The 18,215-nt window shown below is 42.6% G+C and overlaps 1 protein-coding gene across 1 annotated transcript in view; it reads left to right on the forward strand.

Moving 5' to 3' along the window:
* The window catches only part of DTHD1 (death domain containing 1), a 112,192-nt gene that overhangs the window by 34,972 nt on the left and 59,005 nt on the right, over nucleotides 1-18,215 (forward strand). Inside the window, exon 6 of the mRNA XM_073574726.1 lies at nucleotides 10,990-11,148. Within this exon, the coding sequence (XP_073430827.1) occupies nucleotides 10,990-11,148 (159 nt within the window). The remainder of the gene's footprint in view (nucleotides 1-10,989; nucleotides 11,149-18,215) is intronic.

Below are 18,215 nucleotides of genomic sequence, written 5' to 3' on the forward strand. Positions count from 1 at the left end.
AATGCTGTAGATAAGCCCTGATAGTGGTGCCAGCAGCTGTTAGGGCTAAAAAAAAAAGGTGATAGATTCCCTTTAAGGAATTAAACATAGGGAGGCCTTTTGAATCCATGAGCTTCAAGCTCTGGTTCCACAAGGTCTAAATAAAGATTATGATTTACTTGTTTATATATATGTGAACTGTTCTATATTATATATAACTTGACCTTTTTATTACAGGGATTTCGCACAACTGTATATGATGCAGGCACTGTGCGGTAATGTATTTTGCATGTGATGGGTACTCAGTTGAGTTCATCTGATACAAGGCTGACTGAGTACACAGGTAACCTGTAAAATACACCAAAGCTGCACAAGCATAGAATTGGGAAGTAATTAAGGAAGCTACTAATCAAGAGCACATCTGTATGCTACCCCTTGAGATTTATAGGGGTTATCCCCCCAAAAAAGTGCATCATTAGATCTTGGAATAATAATAAGATAATGAGATATTCTTATAAATGTGCCCCTACTGTGTACTGTGCAATGGCTGTGTCTGACCATATAGGGACATGGTCTGATCATACCACAGCTCCTGGTCAGGAGAGAAAGTAAAAGAGAGTATTCAGACAGGACAGCACGGGGTCACAAATTATTCTTTCTGGGAGATAAAATCTTTCCCTTCCTGTTTAGGCCTGTTTCACACTTCAGTTTTTTCAAATCAGTCAAAATCCACCAAAAAGTGAAAATGGCGGATCCGCTAAAAATGTGTAAAATCGGATGCTAGCGGATGATACAGATCCGTTTTTTGACGGATCCGCTATATGGATTTGTGTACGGATCCGTCAAAAACTGGATCCGTTCCATCCGCTTGCATCTGTTTTTTCCATCCGTTGGGTCCGTTTTCTGACGGATCCGTTTTTACACACCTTCCAAATGGGATGCTCCCAAATATGATTGGCTCTTGGAAAATGCTCCCAAATGTGATTGGCTCCTGGAAACTAGGGAAAACTATATCTATGGTGTTATTATACAATATCTTTGAAAGGTTGTAGAGCTAGTGGCAGAGATGGAAGGAGTAATAGCGAATATTAACACCCTCTGTGTGGAATTAGATTTTCAATGCAATCGTTTGGCAATTCTTGCTCTGCAGAGGGAGAAAAGAAGACTGCGAATCCTGAGTCGGAGGAAGAGACGGCAGTGGATTCAGCCTATCAATGCACAGAGGTTTATCCTTGGCGTGTTTTCAACACTTTATCTGGAATTGAGGGATAACCCGGACAAGTTCTTTAATTATGTGCGCATGAGACAGGACTTGTTTGAGATTTTGGTGGAGCATGTTGGAGCACAAATTCAGAGAAGGGACACCTACATGCTCTTTTCTGTATCACCGGCGGAGCGTTTGATGGTGACCCTTCGGTAAGTTATCTATTTTTTAAAAGTTTTCAGATTCTTCAGACTTTTATTGTCATGTGGCTTGTAGTTTGTATTAATTTTAAATTTTACCCTTTTTTTAACAGATTCCTGGGAACTGGAGAATCCTTCACCTCCCTCCATTACCAGTTCCGGCTTGGGATATCGACAATCTCTGGAATAGTCCAACAGACCTGCCGGGCATTGTGGGATTGTCTACACGAGGAGTACATCCCACAGCCAACACAGGAAAGGTGGCTGGAGATTGCGGACAACTTTCAAGAAATCTGCCAGTTTCCGAATTGTGTTGGTGCAGTTGATGGGAAGCATATAAGGATTGTGAAACCCATTGGATCTGGATCAGAATTTTTCAACTACAAGAAATTCTTCTCCAATGTATTGATGGCCATTGCAGACTCAAAATGCAAATTTATTGCGGTCGACATTGGTGCGTATGGTCGATCCAACAATTCGTAGGTATTCAAGATGTCCGCAATGGGCCGTCGTTTGTATGGAGACAATTTTGAATTCCCACCTCCAAGACCACTCCCTGGAACAACAGGCCCACCAATGCCATTTGTATGTGTTGGTGACGACGCATTTCAACTCTCCAAACATCTTCTCAAGCCATATGGAAGTCATGGATTGACACACACCAAAAAAATCTTTAACTATCGCTTGACAAGAGCGCGAAGAGTGGTGGAGTGCGCTTTTGGGATTTTAACTGCAAAATGGAGATTGCTGTTAACTGCCATTAAAATGAAAACTGAGACTGTGGATGAGGTGGTGAAGACGTGTGTCATCCTGCACAATTTTGTAATTTCAAAGGAACCTGTTTCCATGGAAGAAAATGTTTGTGAAACCACCTTGTGGGATTATCAACACACACGTGTTCGGAGTACTGGGTCAGTGTCAAGAATGAGGGACACATTTGCTGACTATTTTCTGTCACCAGAAGGAAGAGTTGACAGGCAAGATTTTTTCTTTTATTTTATACCAAGGTTCCTTTTTTTAGATAAGAAAAACTTTAGTAATTTTTCCGTTTTTCTTTCATAGATTTGATACCTTTACACCAATTGTGTGTAATAAAAGTGTGGTGTATTTGTACCTGTACATCATCGGTGTACTTTGAACCTTTACCAAGTGTTGTGTTTTTTTTACCTGTACACCACCGGTGTACTTTGAACCTTTACCAAGTGTTGTGTATTTGTACCTGTACACCACCGGTGTACTTTCAACCTTTACCAAGAAGTGTTTACGTTAAAGAAAAAAATTAAACCACAGAATAAAATTCTTTTGAAACAAAAAATAATTTATTTTAATAATTTTAAAAAAAATTGTTACAGATGCCGGTATTGTTGGGTGGAGATATCATCGGAGGGGTTAACAGGGTTGACTACATCGAGGGGAGGGGTGGAGGACTGGGAACGGAGTTGGTGAGGATCAGAAGTGGAAGGGGGGTTGAAAACATGAGGTTGGGGTGGGAGTTGAACAGAGGATGTTTGTGGGAACATTGAAGGTGTGTGTGGGGGTGGGTATGATGAGGGTATTGGGGTATAATGCAATGGGGAAGGAAGGTACTGGGAAGAATACTGGGAAGAATGGAATGGGGAACTAGAGAAAGGAGAAGGAGTGGTAGGAGGATGGACAGTGATAGGAGGGACGGTGGTAGGAGGATGGACGGTGGAAGAATGGACGGGGGAAGGATGGACAGAGGGAGGATGGACGGTGGAATGAGGTAATGGAATAGGTGCATGGGTAGATTTGGAGGACTGGGATACTGCAGTCAATAGAGCATTGTGACAGGCTTGCATCACATGCATCTGCAGGTGAGTATTTAAACCTTCCATTTGCCGGACAACTGAATGAAAAAAAAATATGTCTAGGCATCTGGTTTGACTCTACATTCATCCGTTCCATGTAACTTCTGAGTTCCATGATACTTTGATTGATCATGTTCAACTCAGAAGTTAACTGTTACCCCAAAATACAGAATGCATTCTGAACGGTTGAATTCAGATTCAAACAGTCAGACAAGGTTATCCTTTCCTGATCTCTGAGACGCTGCCGTCCAGAACCAAAAGTTGGTCGAGATGTTGCGGCAGTGTCAGAGGGATGGGGTAAAGGGAACTCTAAATAGTCACATAGTCACCTGCAGCTTCATGTGATGAAGACTGCCCTGCTGCTCCAGTGCTGGTGGAGGGGATAGAGGGACGAGACAAGAGGGAAGGTACAGAGGGGTAGGATACCTCGATATGGTCCCCGGTGGCGGTCTCTGAAAGGATCACTCCAGAGGGAGGTAACTCAGAAGCAGGCTCCCAAGTGCTGCAGATGGTGCTAGAAAAGAGAAAAAAAAATTAATATATTTACATTTCATTTAGCATTGCTAAAAAAAAAAATTAGGTTAAACATGGAAACATACAGAAATGGTGTTTAATATTTACCTTCTGCTCACCATCGTCGACCACAGGAACGACAGGGCTCTGTAGTGTTTATACTGGGTGCTCCTGCGTCCTCTCGATCCACTCGGGGCCTGCATCTCCTTGTTGAAGTCCCTCTTGAAGCGATCCCTGACCGACCGCCACCGTATGATAACCCTGTCACCTGTGAAGGGAAAAAAAAAAAAAAGTGGTTAGTATTAAAAACTTCACATGCTGTAATATTAAGTTACTGAAATTGGACTACTTACACACAAAATCCCTGGCCCTCGCATCGAGCTCCTCCCAGTTGTCTGCAACCTCCGAACACGCCTCATCCCATAGCCGTCGGGTGGTTGGTTGGTCGGCATGGAAGCGGTTTCCCATGTTCCACAGCGGCTCCCATGGTTGCACAGCCTCGATGAGGGCATCCACATCTATGATTATCCCCTCTTCCACTGGTATTTGGGAAGCACGCTGTGAAACCTGTGGAAAAAAAAAAAGATTATTAAATTGAAACACATGAGCTTAATCAATCAACCAAATAAAGGGTTACTTACTGTTCGCCGACCACTAGAGGCATCACCTCGACGACGCTGGGATGTCCTGAGAGTCGCTCTAGTGCGGGCACCGGATTGTGAAGACTGTAAAAAAAAAAGGTATGTGGTTGGATGGATGTGGAGTTATTGTGTGTGCTGTGTGGAATGTTTGTGTTGGCTGTAGCATTATACAGTCATATGTTAAAGTTTGGGCACCCCTATTAATGTTAACCTTTTTTCTTTATAACAATTTTGGTTTTTGCAACCGCTATTTCAGTTTCATATATCTAATAACTGATGGACTCAGTTATATTTCTGGATTCAAATGAGGTTTATTGTACTAACAGAAAATGTGCAATCTGCATTTTAACAAAATTTGACTGGTGCAAAAGTATGGGCACCCTTATCATTTTCTTGATTTGAGCACTCCTAACTACTTTTTACTGACTTCCTGAAGCACTAAATTGGTTTTGTAACCTCATTGAGCTTTGACCTTCATAGCCAGGTGCATCAAATCATGAGAAAAGGTATTTGAGGTTGCCACTTGCAAGTAGTTCTCCTATTTGATTCTCCTATGAAGAGTGGCATCATGCGCTCCTCAAAACAACTCTCAAATGATCTGAAAACAAACATTATTCAACATAGCTTTTCAGGGGAAGGATACAAAAAGTTGTCTCAGAGATTTAACCTGTCAGTTTCCACTGTGAGGAACATAATAAGGAAATGGAAGAACACAGGTACAGTTCTTGTTAAGCCCAGAAGTGGCAGGCCAAGAAAAATATCAGAAAGGCAGAGAAGAAGAATGGTGAGAACAGTCAAGGACAATCCACAGACCACCTCCAAAGACCTGCAGCATCATCTTGCTGCAGATGGTGTCACTGTGCATCGGTCAACAATACAGCGCACTTTGCACAAGGAGAAGCTGTATGCGAGAGTGATGCGAAATAAGCCGTTTCTGCAAGCACGCCACAAACAGAGTCACCTGAGGTATGCAAAAGCACATTTGGACAAGCCAGTTACATTTTGGAAGACGGTCCTGTGGACTGATGAAGCAAAGATTGAGTTGTTTGGTCATACAAAAAGGCATTATGCATGGAGGCTAAAAAACACAGCATTCCAAGAAAAACACTTGCTACCCACAGTAAAATTTGGTGGAGGTTCCATCATGCTTTGGGGCTGTGTGGCCAATGCCGGCACCTGGAATCTTGTTAAAGTTGAGGGTCGCATGGATTCAACTCAGTATCAGCAGATTCTTGACAATAATGTGCAAGAATCAGTGACGAAGTTGAAGTTACGCAGGGGATGGATATTTCAGCAAGACAATGATCCAAAACACCGCTCCAAATCTACTCAGGCATTCATGCAGAGGAACAATTACAATGTTCTCGAATGGCCATCCCAGTCCCCAGACCTGAATATCATTGAACATCTGTGGGATGATTTGAAGCGTGCTGTCCATGCTCGGCGACCATCAAACTTAGCTGAACTGGAATTGTTTTGTAAACAGGAATGGTCACAAATACCTTCAACTAGGATCCAGGAACTCATTAATAGCTACAGGAAGTGACTAGAGGCTGTTATTTTTGCAAAAGGAGGATCTGCGAAATATTAATGTCACTTTTATGTTGAGGTGCCCATACTTTTGCACCGGTCAAATTTTGTTTAAATGCAGATTGCACATTTTCTGTTAGTACAATAAACCTCATTTGAATCCAGAAATATAACTGAGTCCATCAGTTATTAGATATATGAAACTGAAATAGCTGTTGCAAAAACCAAAATTGTTATAAAGAAAAAAGGTTAACATTAATAGGGGTGCCCAAACTTTAACATATGACTGTATATGAATGTGAGTTTTTGTATGTGCTAAACTTACACTCTGCACGCCCCCTCCTTGCATTTCTCCACCCTGCATGTCTCCTCCTGGAAGCTCCTCAGATACAGCTTCCTGTGAAAACAGAATACATGCATATATGGTTAATAAAAATTTACTTGTAAAAAAAAACATTATTTATATTACCTCAGTTCGCTGATGATGTGAGGGGGAGCTCCCAGAAGAAGACATTATTTGGTCTGCTGCGGCCTGGCGGGTCTGCTGCGGTCCGGTTGCGTTTCTTCCTAAACAGATCTGCAAGTATAAATACACTTGTTAAGCTACTATACAAAGGATAACAAAAGCTTTCAGGCCTTTATACTTACTGAGAAAATATAACTCTTTTATTTGGTCTGCTGCGGCCTGGCGGGTCTGCTGCGGTCCGTTTGCGGTTCTTCCTAAACGGATCTGCAAGTATAAAGAGACTTGCTAAGCTACTATACAAAGGATAACAAAAGCTTTCAGGCCTTTATACTTACTGAGAAAATGTAACTTTTATTTGGTCTGCTGCGGCCTGGCGGGTCTGCTGCGGCCTGTGGGTATGGTGCGGTCCAGTTGCGGTTCTTCCTAAACGGATCTGCAAGTATAAATACACTTGTTAAGCTACTATACAAAGGATAACAGAAGCTTTCAGGTCTTTATACTTACTTAACTCTTTTATTTGCTATGCTGCGGGCTGGCGAGTTTCCTGCGGTATAGTGGGTTTGCTGCTGCCTGGTGGGTATGCAGTGCTTTCTGAACTGATCTGCAAGTATAAATACAATTTTAATAACTTAAAAAAAAATCTTGATTGGTATTGCATGTGTGTGCAATTCCCACACAATCTCTGAGAGTTTACCCACACTTTTAAGTGATTGCATGTGTGTAATTCCCTGACAATCTCTTACTAAGAGTTTACCCACACTTTTAAGTGATTGCATATGTTTAATTACCCTAACAATCACTCACTGAGAGTATACCCACACTGTTGATTGTATGTGTGTAAAGGCCCCGTCACACATGATGATTTACTAGCGATCCCGACAATGATATCAACATGTCAGGATCACTGGTAAGTCGCTAAGTGATCTCTGGTGAGCTATCAAATAGACAGCTTCACCAGCGATTAGCACAGCGATGCCGAGCGTGTGGCATCGCTGTGTTCTGTTAGTTACCAGTGCGCTGATGCAGGTAGCTGGTAACTAACGTACACATCGGGTATCCAAGGGACGTGCGTCCCTTAGATACCCGATGTGTAAGTTAGTTACCAGGTACCTGCATCAGCGCGTTTGGTAACTAATGTACACATCGGGTATCCAAGGGACGCACGTTCCTTGGATACCCGATGTGTACATTAGCTACCAGCTGATCGCTGGGCTCCCGCCGGTCACACGCAGCGATGCGTGCTGGCCAGCGGGAGCCCAGTGACCAAAGAAATGTCCTGGGCTTTCCTGCAGCGATCAGCGATACCGGCAGGGGGGCCGGTCGCTGATCGCTGTCACACACAGCAATCTCGCTGGTGAGATCGCTGTTGTGTCACAAAAATTGTGACTCAGCAGCGATCTCGCTAACGAGATCGCTATGTGTGACTGGGCCTTAATTCCCTGAGAATATCTCACTGATAGTATACCCACACTTTTAAGTGCTTGAATGTGCAATTCCCTAACAATTTCTCACTGAGAGTTTACCCACACTTTTAAGTAATTGCATATGTGTAATTTCCCTTACAATCTCTCACTGAGAATATACCCACACTGTGATTGTAAAATCTCTCACTGAGAGTATTACGAAACTTGGATACCAAACACCTACACTTAGTTACCTTTTTTGAAGATATACCCATACTTAATTTTACCTGGTTTTAAAATAATACTACGGACAGTTTTTCTACAGTTTTTATTGATTTTTTTTTAATTTAATTTTTCTTTCAAAAGTAGGAGCTACTCTGCTCTTTATTTTAAATACCACAATAAATGAACAATAAAAAAAATACAGAACACATAGTACAGTGACACCACATACAATACCACAGTTACACCGCATACAATACACATAACACAATCACAGCACACTTGCAAATATGCAAATAAAATTACAATAGTATGAAAATAAAATGCAGTACACATGCAACAGAAAAACAAAGTATGAAAAAAAGCATAATAAAAATACACACACACAGACATGCAACACTGGGAGGTCATGGACATACAGGCAGGACGGCAGACCACACACACAGGCAGGCAAGCCACAGACACACACAGACATGCCCCACACAAATAGGTTTTATACTCACACAATTTCAGGCTTTGCTGGCAGGCTGTTGGTGCTGGCTGGCACTGGCAGGCCTCTCGATCTTGGCTTGGAGCTAGGCAGGTGCTAGCAGGCCTCTTGTGGTGGCAGGCATCTTGGTGCTGGGCAGGCAGGCAGGCTGTCTCTTCTCTTTTCTCTCTTCTTGTTGCTGGTGCCAGATGTCTGGGCCCAATGATTAATTAGCCCACTTTTATATAGTTTTGGACTGTCTGGAAAAGTATCTTTTTTTCTGAGCATGCTCAGTGCGAAAAAGCGGATTCCGCCGGCAGATTCTGCAAAATAGCGGATCCCGGCGGACCCGCCGCCCATAGGCGGCCATTCTATCAAATGGCGGACGACGGCGGATCCGCCGTCTCCCGCCATTTTGACGGCGCCAAAAAACGTTGCAAAGTTCGTTCACCTCAGACAGAATCCGCCAAAAATCTGGCGGATCCGCCGAATAGCGGACGTAAGGGACGACCATCCGCCAAAATCCGTCACTAATGTATCTCAATGGGAAAAAATGACAGATCTGCCACAAGAACAGCGGATCTTCCATTTTCACTTTTTGGTGGATTTTGACTGATTTGAAAAAACTGATGTGTGAAACAGGCCTTAAATTCATGTTTTACCTCACAGAAAGAATCAGCTGTGATCTAATCCTTTGCTGTAATGTCCATATACTCTCTTTTGCCTCCTCCCCTGCCCAGGTGGTATGATCAGACATTACACAGTACACAGCAGGGGCACATTCATAAGATTACCTCAGCACAGGAACACTTGTTTTACACGTTTAATTGTTCAACTTATTTTTATTCTAAGATCTCTTGATTAAAATGTATTTTGTTCATAGAACAACCCTTTTTATTGGACTGAATAGGAGAGGTAGCTGAGTAAAAGATGCTGAGAGTATGAAGTGGTTATGAATACAGCAAGTTGACAAATACCTGACCGAAGAGATGAGCCAATTGATCCGTGGAGGATGGAGAAAAAGTTGAATTTCCTGAAATTAAGGGTTTCACGCGAATTCAAACATTTTGAAATCTGATATCGGGCTCACAAAAAATAAATGTTGCCGGGTACCATTTCTTACACTGCTGAAGCACCAGAGAGCGACCTACTGTCATTTTTCGCTGTTCCGCGAACCTCCCCATAATGCCCTGAAGCTATGACATCTTATGGATTATCATACCGTGTGCAATGGTGGTCAATACCTCGGCTATCACAGATCAGCGGCTTCAAGCATAGCACAATTTGTATGACAGTTTTCCATGTCCATAGTCACTTGATAAGACTCATGCTTATGTAGCTATAAGTTCTTATGGTCAGCTGGGTTCTCTCTCTCGCCTGTAAAGTATAAGCTGCTACGGTCAGCAGGATCCTCTCTCTTTGTCTCGCTTGTAGAATATATGCTCTTATGGTCAACAGGATCCTCTATCTTCTGTAGAGTGTAAGCTCTTATGGTCAGCAGGGTCTTCTCTTTCTCTCTCCTGTCGAGTATAAGCTCTTACGGTCAGCAGGATCCTCTCTCTTTCTCTGGCCTGTAGAATGTAAGACCTTATGGTCATCAGGGTCTTCTCTCTTCTGTAGAGTATAAGCGCTTATGGTCAGCGGGATAATCTCTCTCTCTTGTGTAGAGTGTAAGCTCTAATGGTCATCAGGGTCTTCTCTCTTCTGTAGAGTGTAAGCTCTTATGGTCAAGATGTATCTTTCTCTCTCCTGTAGAGTTTAAGCTCTTATAGTTAGCGGAGTCCTCTTTCTCGATCCTCTCCTCAATGTATATTTTCCAAGCAATTATAAGCTTTAGAGAGATTCACACAAATGTATTCACCAATAATCTAATTTTTGGTGAAAATTAGTTGAAGTCGACAAATTTGAATTTCGAAAGATGGGCTCATCTCAACCTGACACCAATCTGTGATGTGAGCACATCTTGTCCACATGGTCAGAGGTAGGTTATACAGTAGTTGATGAGCATTGGTTGGGTAGTTCTTTTTTAATGCTTGTATGTATATTGGATATCTATAATGGAAATTTTTTGTTGCTGATTATGCAAAAAAAGGACACACAATGACTTTCTGGTCTCTACTGGCTAGTTCAATCTGTAAACTGTAATTCATGGAGAGTAAACTGAAACAATGGTGATTCCAAGATCACCTACTGTACGCAGATGTGAAAGTCATGGATCTATATTCTAGTCATGGATTATTTTAAGGTACCTCTACAGCTCTAATATACTGTATTTGTGACTGCTAGAAAAGTGCTATTCTTGCTACCAAAATACCAATATAGCCAATGGAACCCTCAATAGAGGCTACTCATGCAAGTTATTCTCATAAATTTTGGACTTCACTATGCACAACAGCCCATTTCCTCTAATTCCAAATGATTTTTCTTTTTAATAAATATTTAATATTTCAAAGGTATGGAAATATGTTTTATTGTATATTGCATTTTAACTCTTGTCTTAATGTTGGATAAATGTTGCTCTTTTATATTACAGAGCAGTCAGTGCCTCGGTGAGGAAGCACGGTGATAATCCTAGTGAATTATTGAAATTACTCGCATTAAAAGAAGATCAGTGGATTATTTTAGATGACATTGTGGTTAAAAATGTACAGAATGGCTTAGTCTCACTTGAAGTAACTGAGTATATGCAGAGGTAAAATATTGCTCACATTGCATGGTTATGATTATTTTAATATGTTTTTTTCCCTTAATTGGGCAGATGTTTCAAACTATTTACAATAGTTTTCACTCATTCATAATATTTGTGAATCTCTTTTTCTGATCGTCACATTTATTTTAACTCATTTTTGGAATTTTCTGGCACTTTTCCACAGCTATATACACTGCTCAAAAAATAAAGAGAACACTAAAGTACTACATCCTAGATATCACTGAATGTAATATTTCAGTTGGAAATCTTTATTCATTATATAATGTGACACGTTGAGAACAATAAAACATAAAAATGAGCAGTTTAAATCAAAATTAATATCCCATGGGGGTCTGGATTTGGAATGATACTCAAAATCAAAGTGGAAAATCAAATTACAGGCTGATCCAACTTCAGTGAAAATGCCTTAAGACAAAAGACAAAGAAATGATGCTCAATAGTGTGTGTGGCCTCCACGTGCCTACATGACCTTCCTACAATGCCTGGGCATGCTCCTGATTAATCTCCTCCCAGACCTGGATTAAAGCAACAGTCTACTCCTGGACAGGCTGTGTGGCCCTCCAAAGAAATGCCTCCCTACACCATTACTGACCCAGTTCTGTCCTCACTAAATGAGGCAGACTCATTGTAGCTTAATCAGACAGCTAAACCACTATACTGAGGTCCAATAAGGAGAATGTCTGTGCTTTTATTGAACTTGATAGTATATTGGCATGGTGAAACTGTAAACAATCATAATACATACAATCAGTGTAGGGTACAGCAGAAATACATATTATGCATGTCATACATTGGTCATGAACATCTACAAAGCTAGTAACTGACCCAGGAGTAGGACTCACTAAGCTAGGCTAATATTGGTACAGGAATCTAATATATAAAGCTCAAAGTGTGTATGTATGTATGTATGTGTGTATGTGTGTATGTGTGTATGTCCGGGATAGGCATCCGCACCGTCGCAGCTACAGCCACAAAATTTGGCACAGTCATACGTCTGGACCCCGAGAGCATCCTAAGCTATGTTGTGAGGTGAAATTTTATCCCCGCGCGTTTCAATTCACCAAACAATTTTGCCCCTATCTACATACTGGGGAAAAAGTGTGTGTGCGTCAAGCCTCGCCCCTCATTATGATGTCATAATGCCCCTATCTACATACTGGGGAAACAGTGTGTGCGTATCAAACCCCGCCCCTCATTATGATGTCACAATGGTTGCCATGGCGACGCTGATGTCATCATAGGTTGCAAGCCCCGCCGCTCATTATGATGTCTTAATGGTTGACTATGGGATGGAGGATGTGTGATGGGTATATGGGCACTGGACTATGGGATGGAGGATATGTATGAATGGATATGGGCACGGGACTATGGGATGGACGAAATGTATGATGGGTATATGGGCATGGGACTATGAGATGAAGGATGTGTGATGGGTGTATGGGCACTCGACTATGGGATGGCGAATATGTATGATGGGTATATGGGCATGGGACTATGGGATGGAGAATATGTATGATGGGTATATGGGCATGGGACTATGGGATGGAGGATGTGTGATGGGTATAAGGGCACTCGACTATGGGTTGGAGGATATGTATGATAGGTATATGGGCACAGGCCTATGGGATCGTGGATAAATATGATGGGTATATGGGCACGGGACTATGGGATGGAGGATAATTATAATTTGTTATAACTAACCACAGTTAGTTACTATGCCCGGGCAGCGCCGGGCTCTTCAGCTAGTTAGCTATAAAGAGCATAAATACTTACCGGCAATGTAATCGCAAGGGGACAGCAATGGATGAGCTCCTTCTTAGATACAAGCTGAAGGAAAATGTAGGAAAGTGGAGGGAAAGCCACCATAATGCATTGCAAAGAAGGGAGGAGATTCAGACACAGAGAATAGAAAAAACAGTAAATAGACTGTGAACATGACTCTGGCCCAAATAAAGATTGTTAAGACTCCTAAATATACAAATTAAACTACAAAATTATGCAAACAAACATTCAGATAACAATTAGATGATTAGATGTTGGAGACAGAACAGACCCACTGCCAAACCAGTAATACTGGAGGATGTTGCAGGCAGCAGAAATTTCTCCATTGGGGTCTCCAGACTCAGTCATGTCTGTCACACCTGCTCAATGTAAACCTGCTCTCATCCGTGAAGACCACAGGGCACCAATGTCGAATCTGCCAATCTTGGTGTTCTCTGGCAAATGTAAATCACCTTGAACAGTGTTGCACTGTAAGCACAATACCCACTTGTGGACATCAGGCCCTCATACCTCCCTCAAAGAGTCTGTTTCTGACAGTTTGAGCAGACACATGGATGTTAGTGGCATGCTGGAGATGATTTTGCAGGGCTCTGGCACTGCTTCTCCTGTTACTTCTTGCACAAAGGAGGAGGTAGCAGTTCTGCTGCTGGGTTGTTGTCCTCCTGTGACCCCCTCCACATCTCCTGGTGTACTGGTCTGTCTCCTGGTATCAGCTGGACACCGTGCTGACAGACACAGCTACCCTTCTTGCAACAGCTCACATTCATGTGCCATCCTGGATGAGCTGCATTGCCTGAGCAACTTTTGTGGGTTGTAGACACCATGTTAGGGTTGTGGATTGCACTAAATATAAAATATAAGGAAGTGCGATCGCAACCTGCGGTCCACCGTGCATAGATGGAAAACTACAGCTTAGTAATGGCGGAGAACTAAGTGAACACCGACGGGTTAACCACTGACCCGGTGTGCACAGGAGCGAAGCCTGTTAACTCCACTGGACTCGGCAGAGGAACGCATAGCGTAAGGTCACAGAACTCGGCCCTTAGACCGCAGGACTGGAGTCCGTCTAGACTGATAGCGCTCTGCGCCGCGAATGCAGTGCCAGCAAGAGTCACTATAACAGATAACGTGTGCAAGTGTGCACAGTGCCGCTAAGGCAGACACCACTAATCGCCCAGGATTGGGCCAGAAAAGGGCACAGGTTGCGCAAGGTGTTTGCACAGGAGTGGCTGTCACTTGCCATGCTACAATAGTGCCCTGCAGTGGGCAACACCATCGGACGCTAGTGTGCAGAAGACGACTGCACTGTGGCGTATACACTAGCCACTGACAGGCGCTGACTCTTACCACTAAACCCTAACAACAGACACAACCAAGGGTAGGGGTTTCATAAGGAGTCAGTCACCAGATACATGCATGCATCATCATACACTCCATAAGTATTTGAGTTTATACTAGTTCACAATCCTCTTGCAACAGGACAAGCTGGATGGCAAAACAAATGTTAGTAATATCCCAAAAGTAAAAGGAATGGGAAAAAAACTTTTAACCATGCCAAAGGAGCTGAAAAGAAAAGTCTTGAGTAGTGTTGAGCGATACCTTCCGATATCGTAAAATATCGGATCGGATTGGATCGGACCGATACCCAAAAAGTATCGGATATCACCGATTCCGATACCAGAAACCAATGCAAGTCAATGGGAAAGAAATATCGGAATTAAAATAAACCCTTTCTTTCCTTGTAGGTTAATTCTATATTCCATTTTTTTTGGAAGTGCATTGAGCAGCAAGGTGGTGTGCTGGTAAAAGGGGAAAAAAAAAAAAAAAACCTCTTAAATCTTCTTCCTGAGCGAGTGTGAACGAGCTGAGTGTGACCTGAGCGTAAGTGCGAACTGTGGTAAGTGTGTGACTTGAAATTCATTGAAGAGGTATTTGGAAAACCTATAACAAATACCTGTGTGAGTTGCTGAATTGTAAGTCGCTGAGTGCTTTCTACCTGTTCAATTTTTGCGGGGCTTTGGGGGCTTGTTTAACCTATATTTTCTCTCTTCAGGGTTAATCTCTTATTTTACTATCTGTGTTTTTAAGGGTTAACTATATTGCATTTAAATCTTGAGGTGTAACTATATTCACAAGGGGTTAATTAAGGGTGGGAGTTCATACAGTAATTAAGGGTTTATAAGGGGCAGTTTATAAGGGGCAGCTGGTTGGGGCTCAACTCCTTTGGAAGTGCATTGAGCAGCAAGGTGGTGTGCTGGTAAAAGGGGAAAAAAAACAAACAAACAAACTCTTAAATCTTCTTCCTGAGCGAGTGTGAACGAGCTGAGTGTGACCTGAGTGTAAGTGCGAACTGTGGTAAGTGTGTGACTTGAAATTCAGTGACTTTAGATTCAGGGAGTTTCCAAGGGAGGTATTACTGAATTGCTGTTTTATTAATACTTTTTATTTATTTTTGCTTATCTTATTGTCTGGTGCAATCCCCATTAGGATGTGCTCCACTATTGCCAATGCCATCCAGTGCACGTCTTGCCACATGTATGAAATCCTTGAACAGCCGGTCGAGGGTGCATACTGCTGTGCGAGATGTGAGCACGTTGTGCATTTGGATCCAGATACTGGATCTAAATGTGCAGCTGGCAACACTGAGATCCATAGACAATATGGAAAGGAGTCTTCTGCTCACTGAGCAGACGCTCAATGGGATAGATGAGGGGGGGATGCTAGGTTGGAGCTGCAGGACAATGAAGCAGCTAGCTGGGTGACAGTTAGAAGGCGGGGTAGAGGGAAGAGCACCAGGGAGGCTAGTCCTGATCTGGCACACCCCAATAAGTTTGCTAAGTTGGCAGATGAGGGGAGTGTTAGTGCAGGAGTAGCACTGCTGCAGCAAGGCATGTCCTCTGAAAGCCGGAGGAGTGTCTGCTCCAATAAGGGGGGAAATAGGAGAGCAGGGCAGGCCAGACAGGTTCTGGTAGTGGGGGACTCAATTATTAGGGGAACAGATAGGGCAATCTGTCACAAAGACAGGGATCGTCGAACGGTGTGCTGCCTACCTGGCACTCGAGTCCGACACATCGCTGATCGGGTTGACAGATTACTGGGAGGGGCTGGAGAGGATCCAGCGGTCATGGTGCACATTGGCACAAATGACAAAGTTAGAGGTAGGTGGAAGGTCCTTAAAGATGATTTCAGGGAATTAGGCTGTAAGCTTAAAGCATGGACCTCCAAGGTGGTATTTTCGGAAATACTTCCTGTACCACGTGCCACGCCAGAGAGGCAACGGGAGATTAGGGAGGTTAATAAGTGGCTCAGGAATTGGTGTAGGAAGGAGGGGTTTGGGTTCCTGCAGAACTGGGCCGACTTCTCAGTTGGCTACAGGTTCTACGCTAGGGACGGGCTGCACCTCAATGGGGAGGGTGCAGCTGTGCTGGGGGAGAAAATGGCTAGAAGGTTGGAGGAGTGTTTAAACTAGGGACGGGGGGGAGGGTATTCCTTTTATAGGAGGGGAAGACAGTGCAGATAGAGACCTGGGCACAAATAATGACATTGGAGGTGGAGGTGGCATGGGGGGTGGGGTTAGAACAGTTAATAATTTAAGAAAGAATAGAGGTACAGAGAGATACATAAAGTGCATGTATACTAATGCCAGAAGTCTCGCCAACAAAATGGAGGAATTGGAGTTAATGTTGTTGGAACATAATTATGACATGGTGGGGATATCTGAGACGTGGCTGGACGAGAGCCATGACTGGGCGGTTAATTTACAGGGCTATAGTCTGTTCAGAAATGACCGTACAAATAAGCGAGGGGGAGGCGTGTGTTTATATGTAAAATCATCCTTAAAACCCATCCTTTGTGATAATATATATGAATCTAATGAAAATGTAGAGTCCCTGTGGGTAGAGATAAGGGGAGGGGGGAAAAATAATAAATTACTGATAGGGGTTTGTTATAAATCTCCAAAAATAATGGAAGCTACAGAGAATATCCTCATAAAGCAAATAGATGAAGCAGCGACTCAAGGAGAAGTCATTATTATGGGGGACTTCAACTACCCTGAAATACATTGGGGAACCGAAACCTGCAGTTCCAGCAAAGGTAATAGGTTTCTGACAACGATGAGAGACAATTACCTTTCACAACTGGTTCAGGACCCAACAAGAGGGGGGGCACTGCTAGACCTAATATTAACCAACAGGCCAGACCGCATATCAAATGTAAGGGTTGAGGGTCACTTGGGTAATAGTGATCACAAATTAATACGTTTTCATGTATCCTTTAATAAGATGTGTAGTAGAGGGGTTACAAGGACACTAAACTTCAGGAAGGCAAATTTCCAACGGATGAGAGATGATCTTGGTGCAATTAACTGGGACGATATCCTGAGACATAAAAATACACAAAGAAAATGGGAGACGTTTATTAGCATCCTGAATAGGACCTGTGCACAATATATACCGTATGGGAATAAACATGCGAGAAATAGGAGGAAACCACTATGGCTAAATAGAGCTGTAAGGGGCGCAATAAGAGATAAAAATAAAGCATTTAGAGAATTAAAGCAAGTAGGTAGTGATGAGGCATTAAATAAATACAGAAGATTAAATAAATTCTGTAAAAAGCAAATCAAGACAGCAAAGATTGAGACAGAGAGACTCTTTGCCAGAGAAAGTAAAAATAATCCCAAAATATTCTTTAACTACATAAATAGTAAGAAGCTAAAAAATGATAGTGTTGGTCCCCTTAAAAATAGTCTGGGTGAAATGGTGGATGAGAATGAGGAAAAAGCCAATATGCTAAATGACTTTTTTTCAACAGTATTTACACAAGAAAATCCCATGACAGATAACATGATCAGGGATAAAAATTCTCCATTAAATGTCACCTGCTTAACCCAGCAGGAAGTACGGCGGCGTCTACAAATCACTAAAATTGACAAATCCCCGGGCCCGGATGGGATACACCCCCGAGTACTGCAGGAATTAAGCACAGTCATAGATAGACCACTATTTTTAATCTTTAAAGATTCCATAATAACAGGGTCTGTACCACAGGACTGGCGTATAGCAAATGTGGTGCCAATATTCAAAAAGGGGACAAAAACTGAACTTGGAAATTATAGGCCAGTAAGTTTAACCTCAACTGTGGGTAAAATCCTGGAGGGTTTTCTAAGAGATACTATACTGGAGTATCTGAAGAAGAATAACCTCATGACCCAATATCAACATGGGTTTACAAGGGACCGTTCCTGTCAGACTAATCTGATAAGC

This window comes from Dendrobates tinctorius, unplaced genomic scaffold (genome assembly GCF_039654945.1).
Source record: "Dendrobates tinctorius isolate UK_male_01 unplaced genomic scaffold, ASM3965494v1 ptg000039l, whole genome shotgun sequence".
NCBI lineage: Eukaryota > Metazoa > Chordata > Amphibia > Anura > Dendrobatidae > Dendrobates > Dendrobates tinctorius.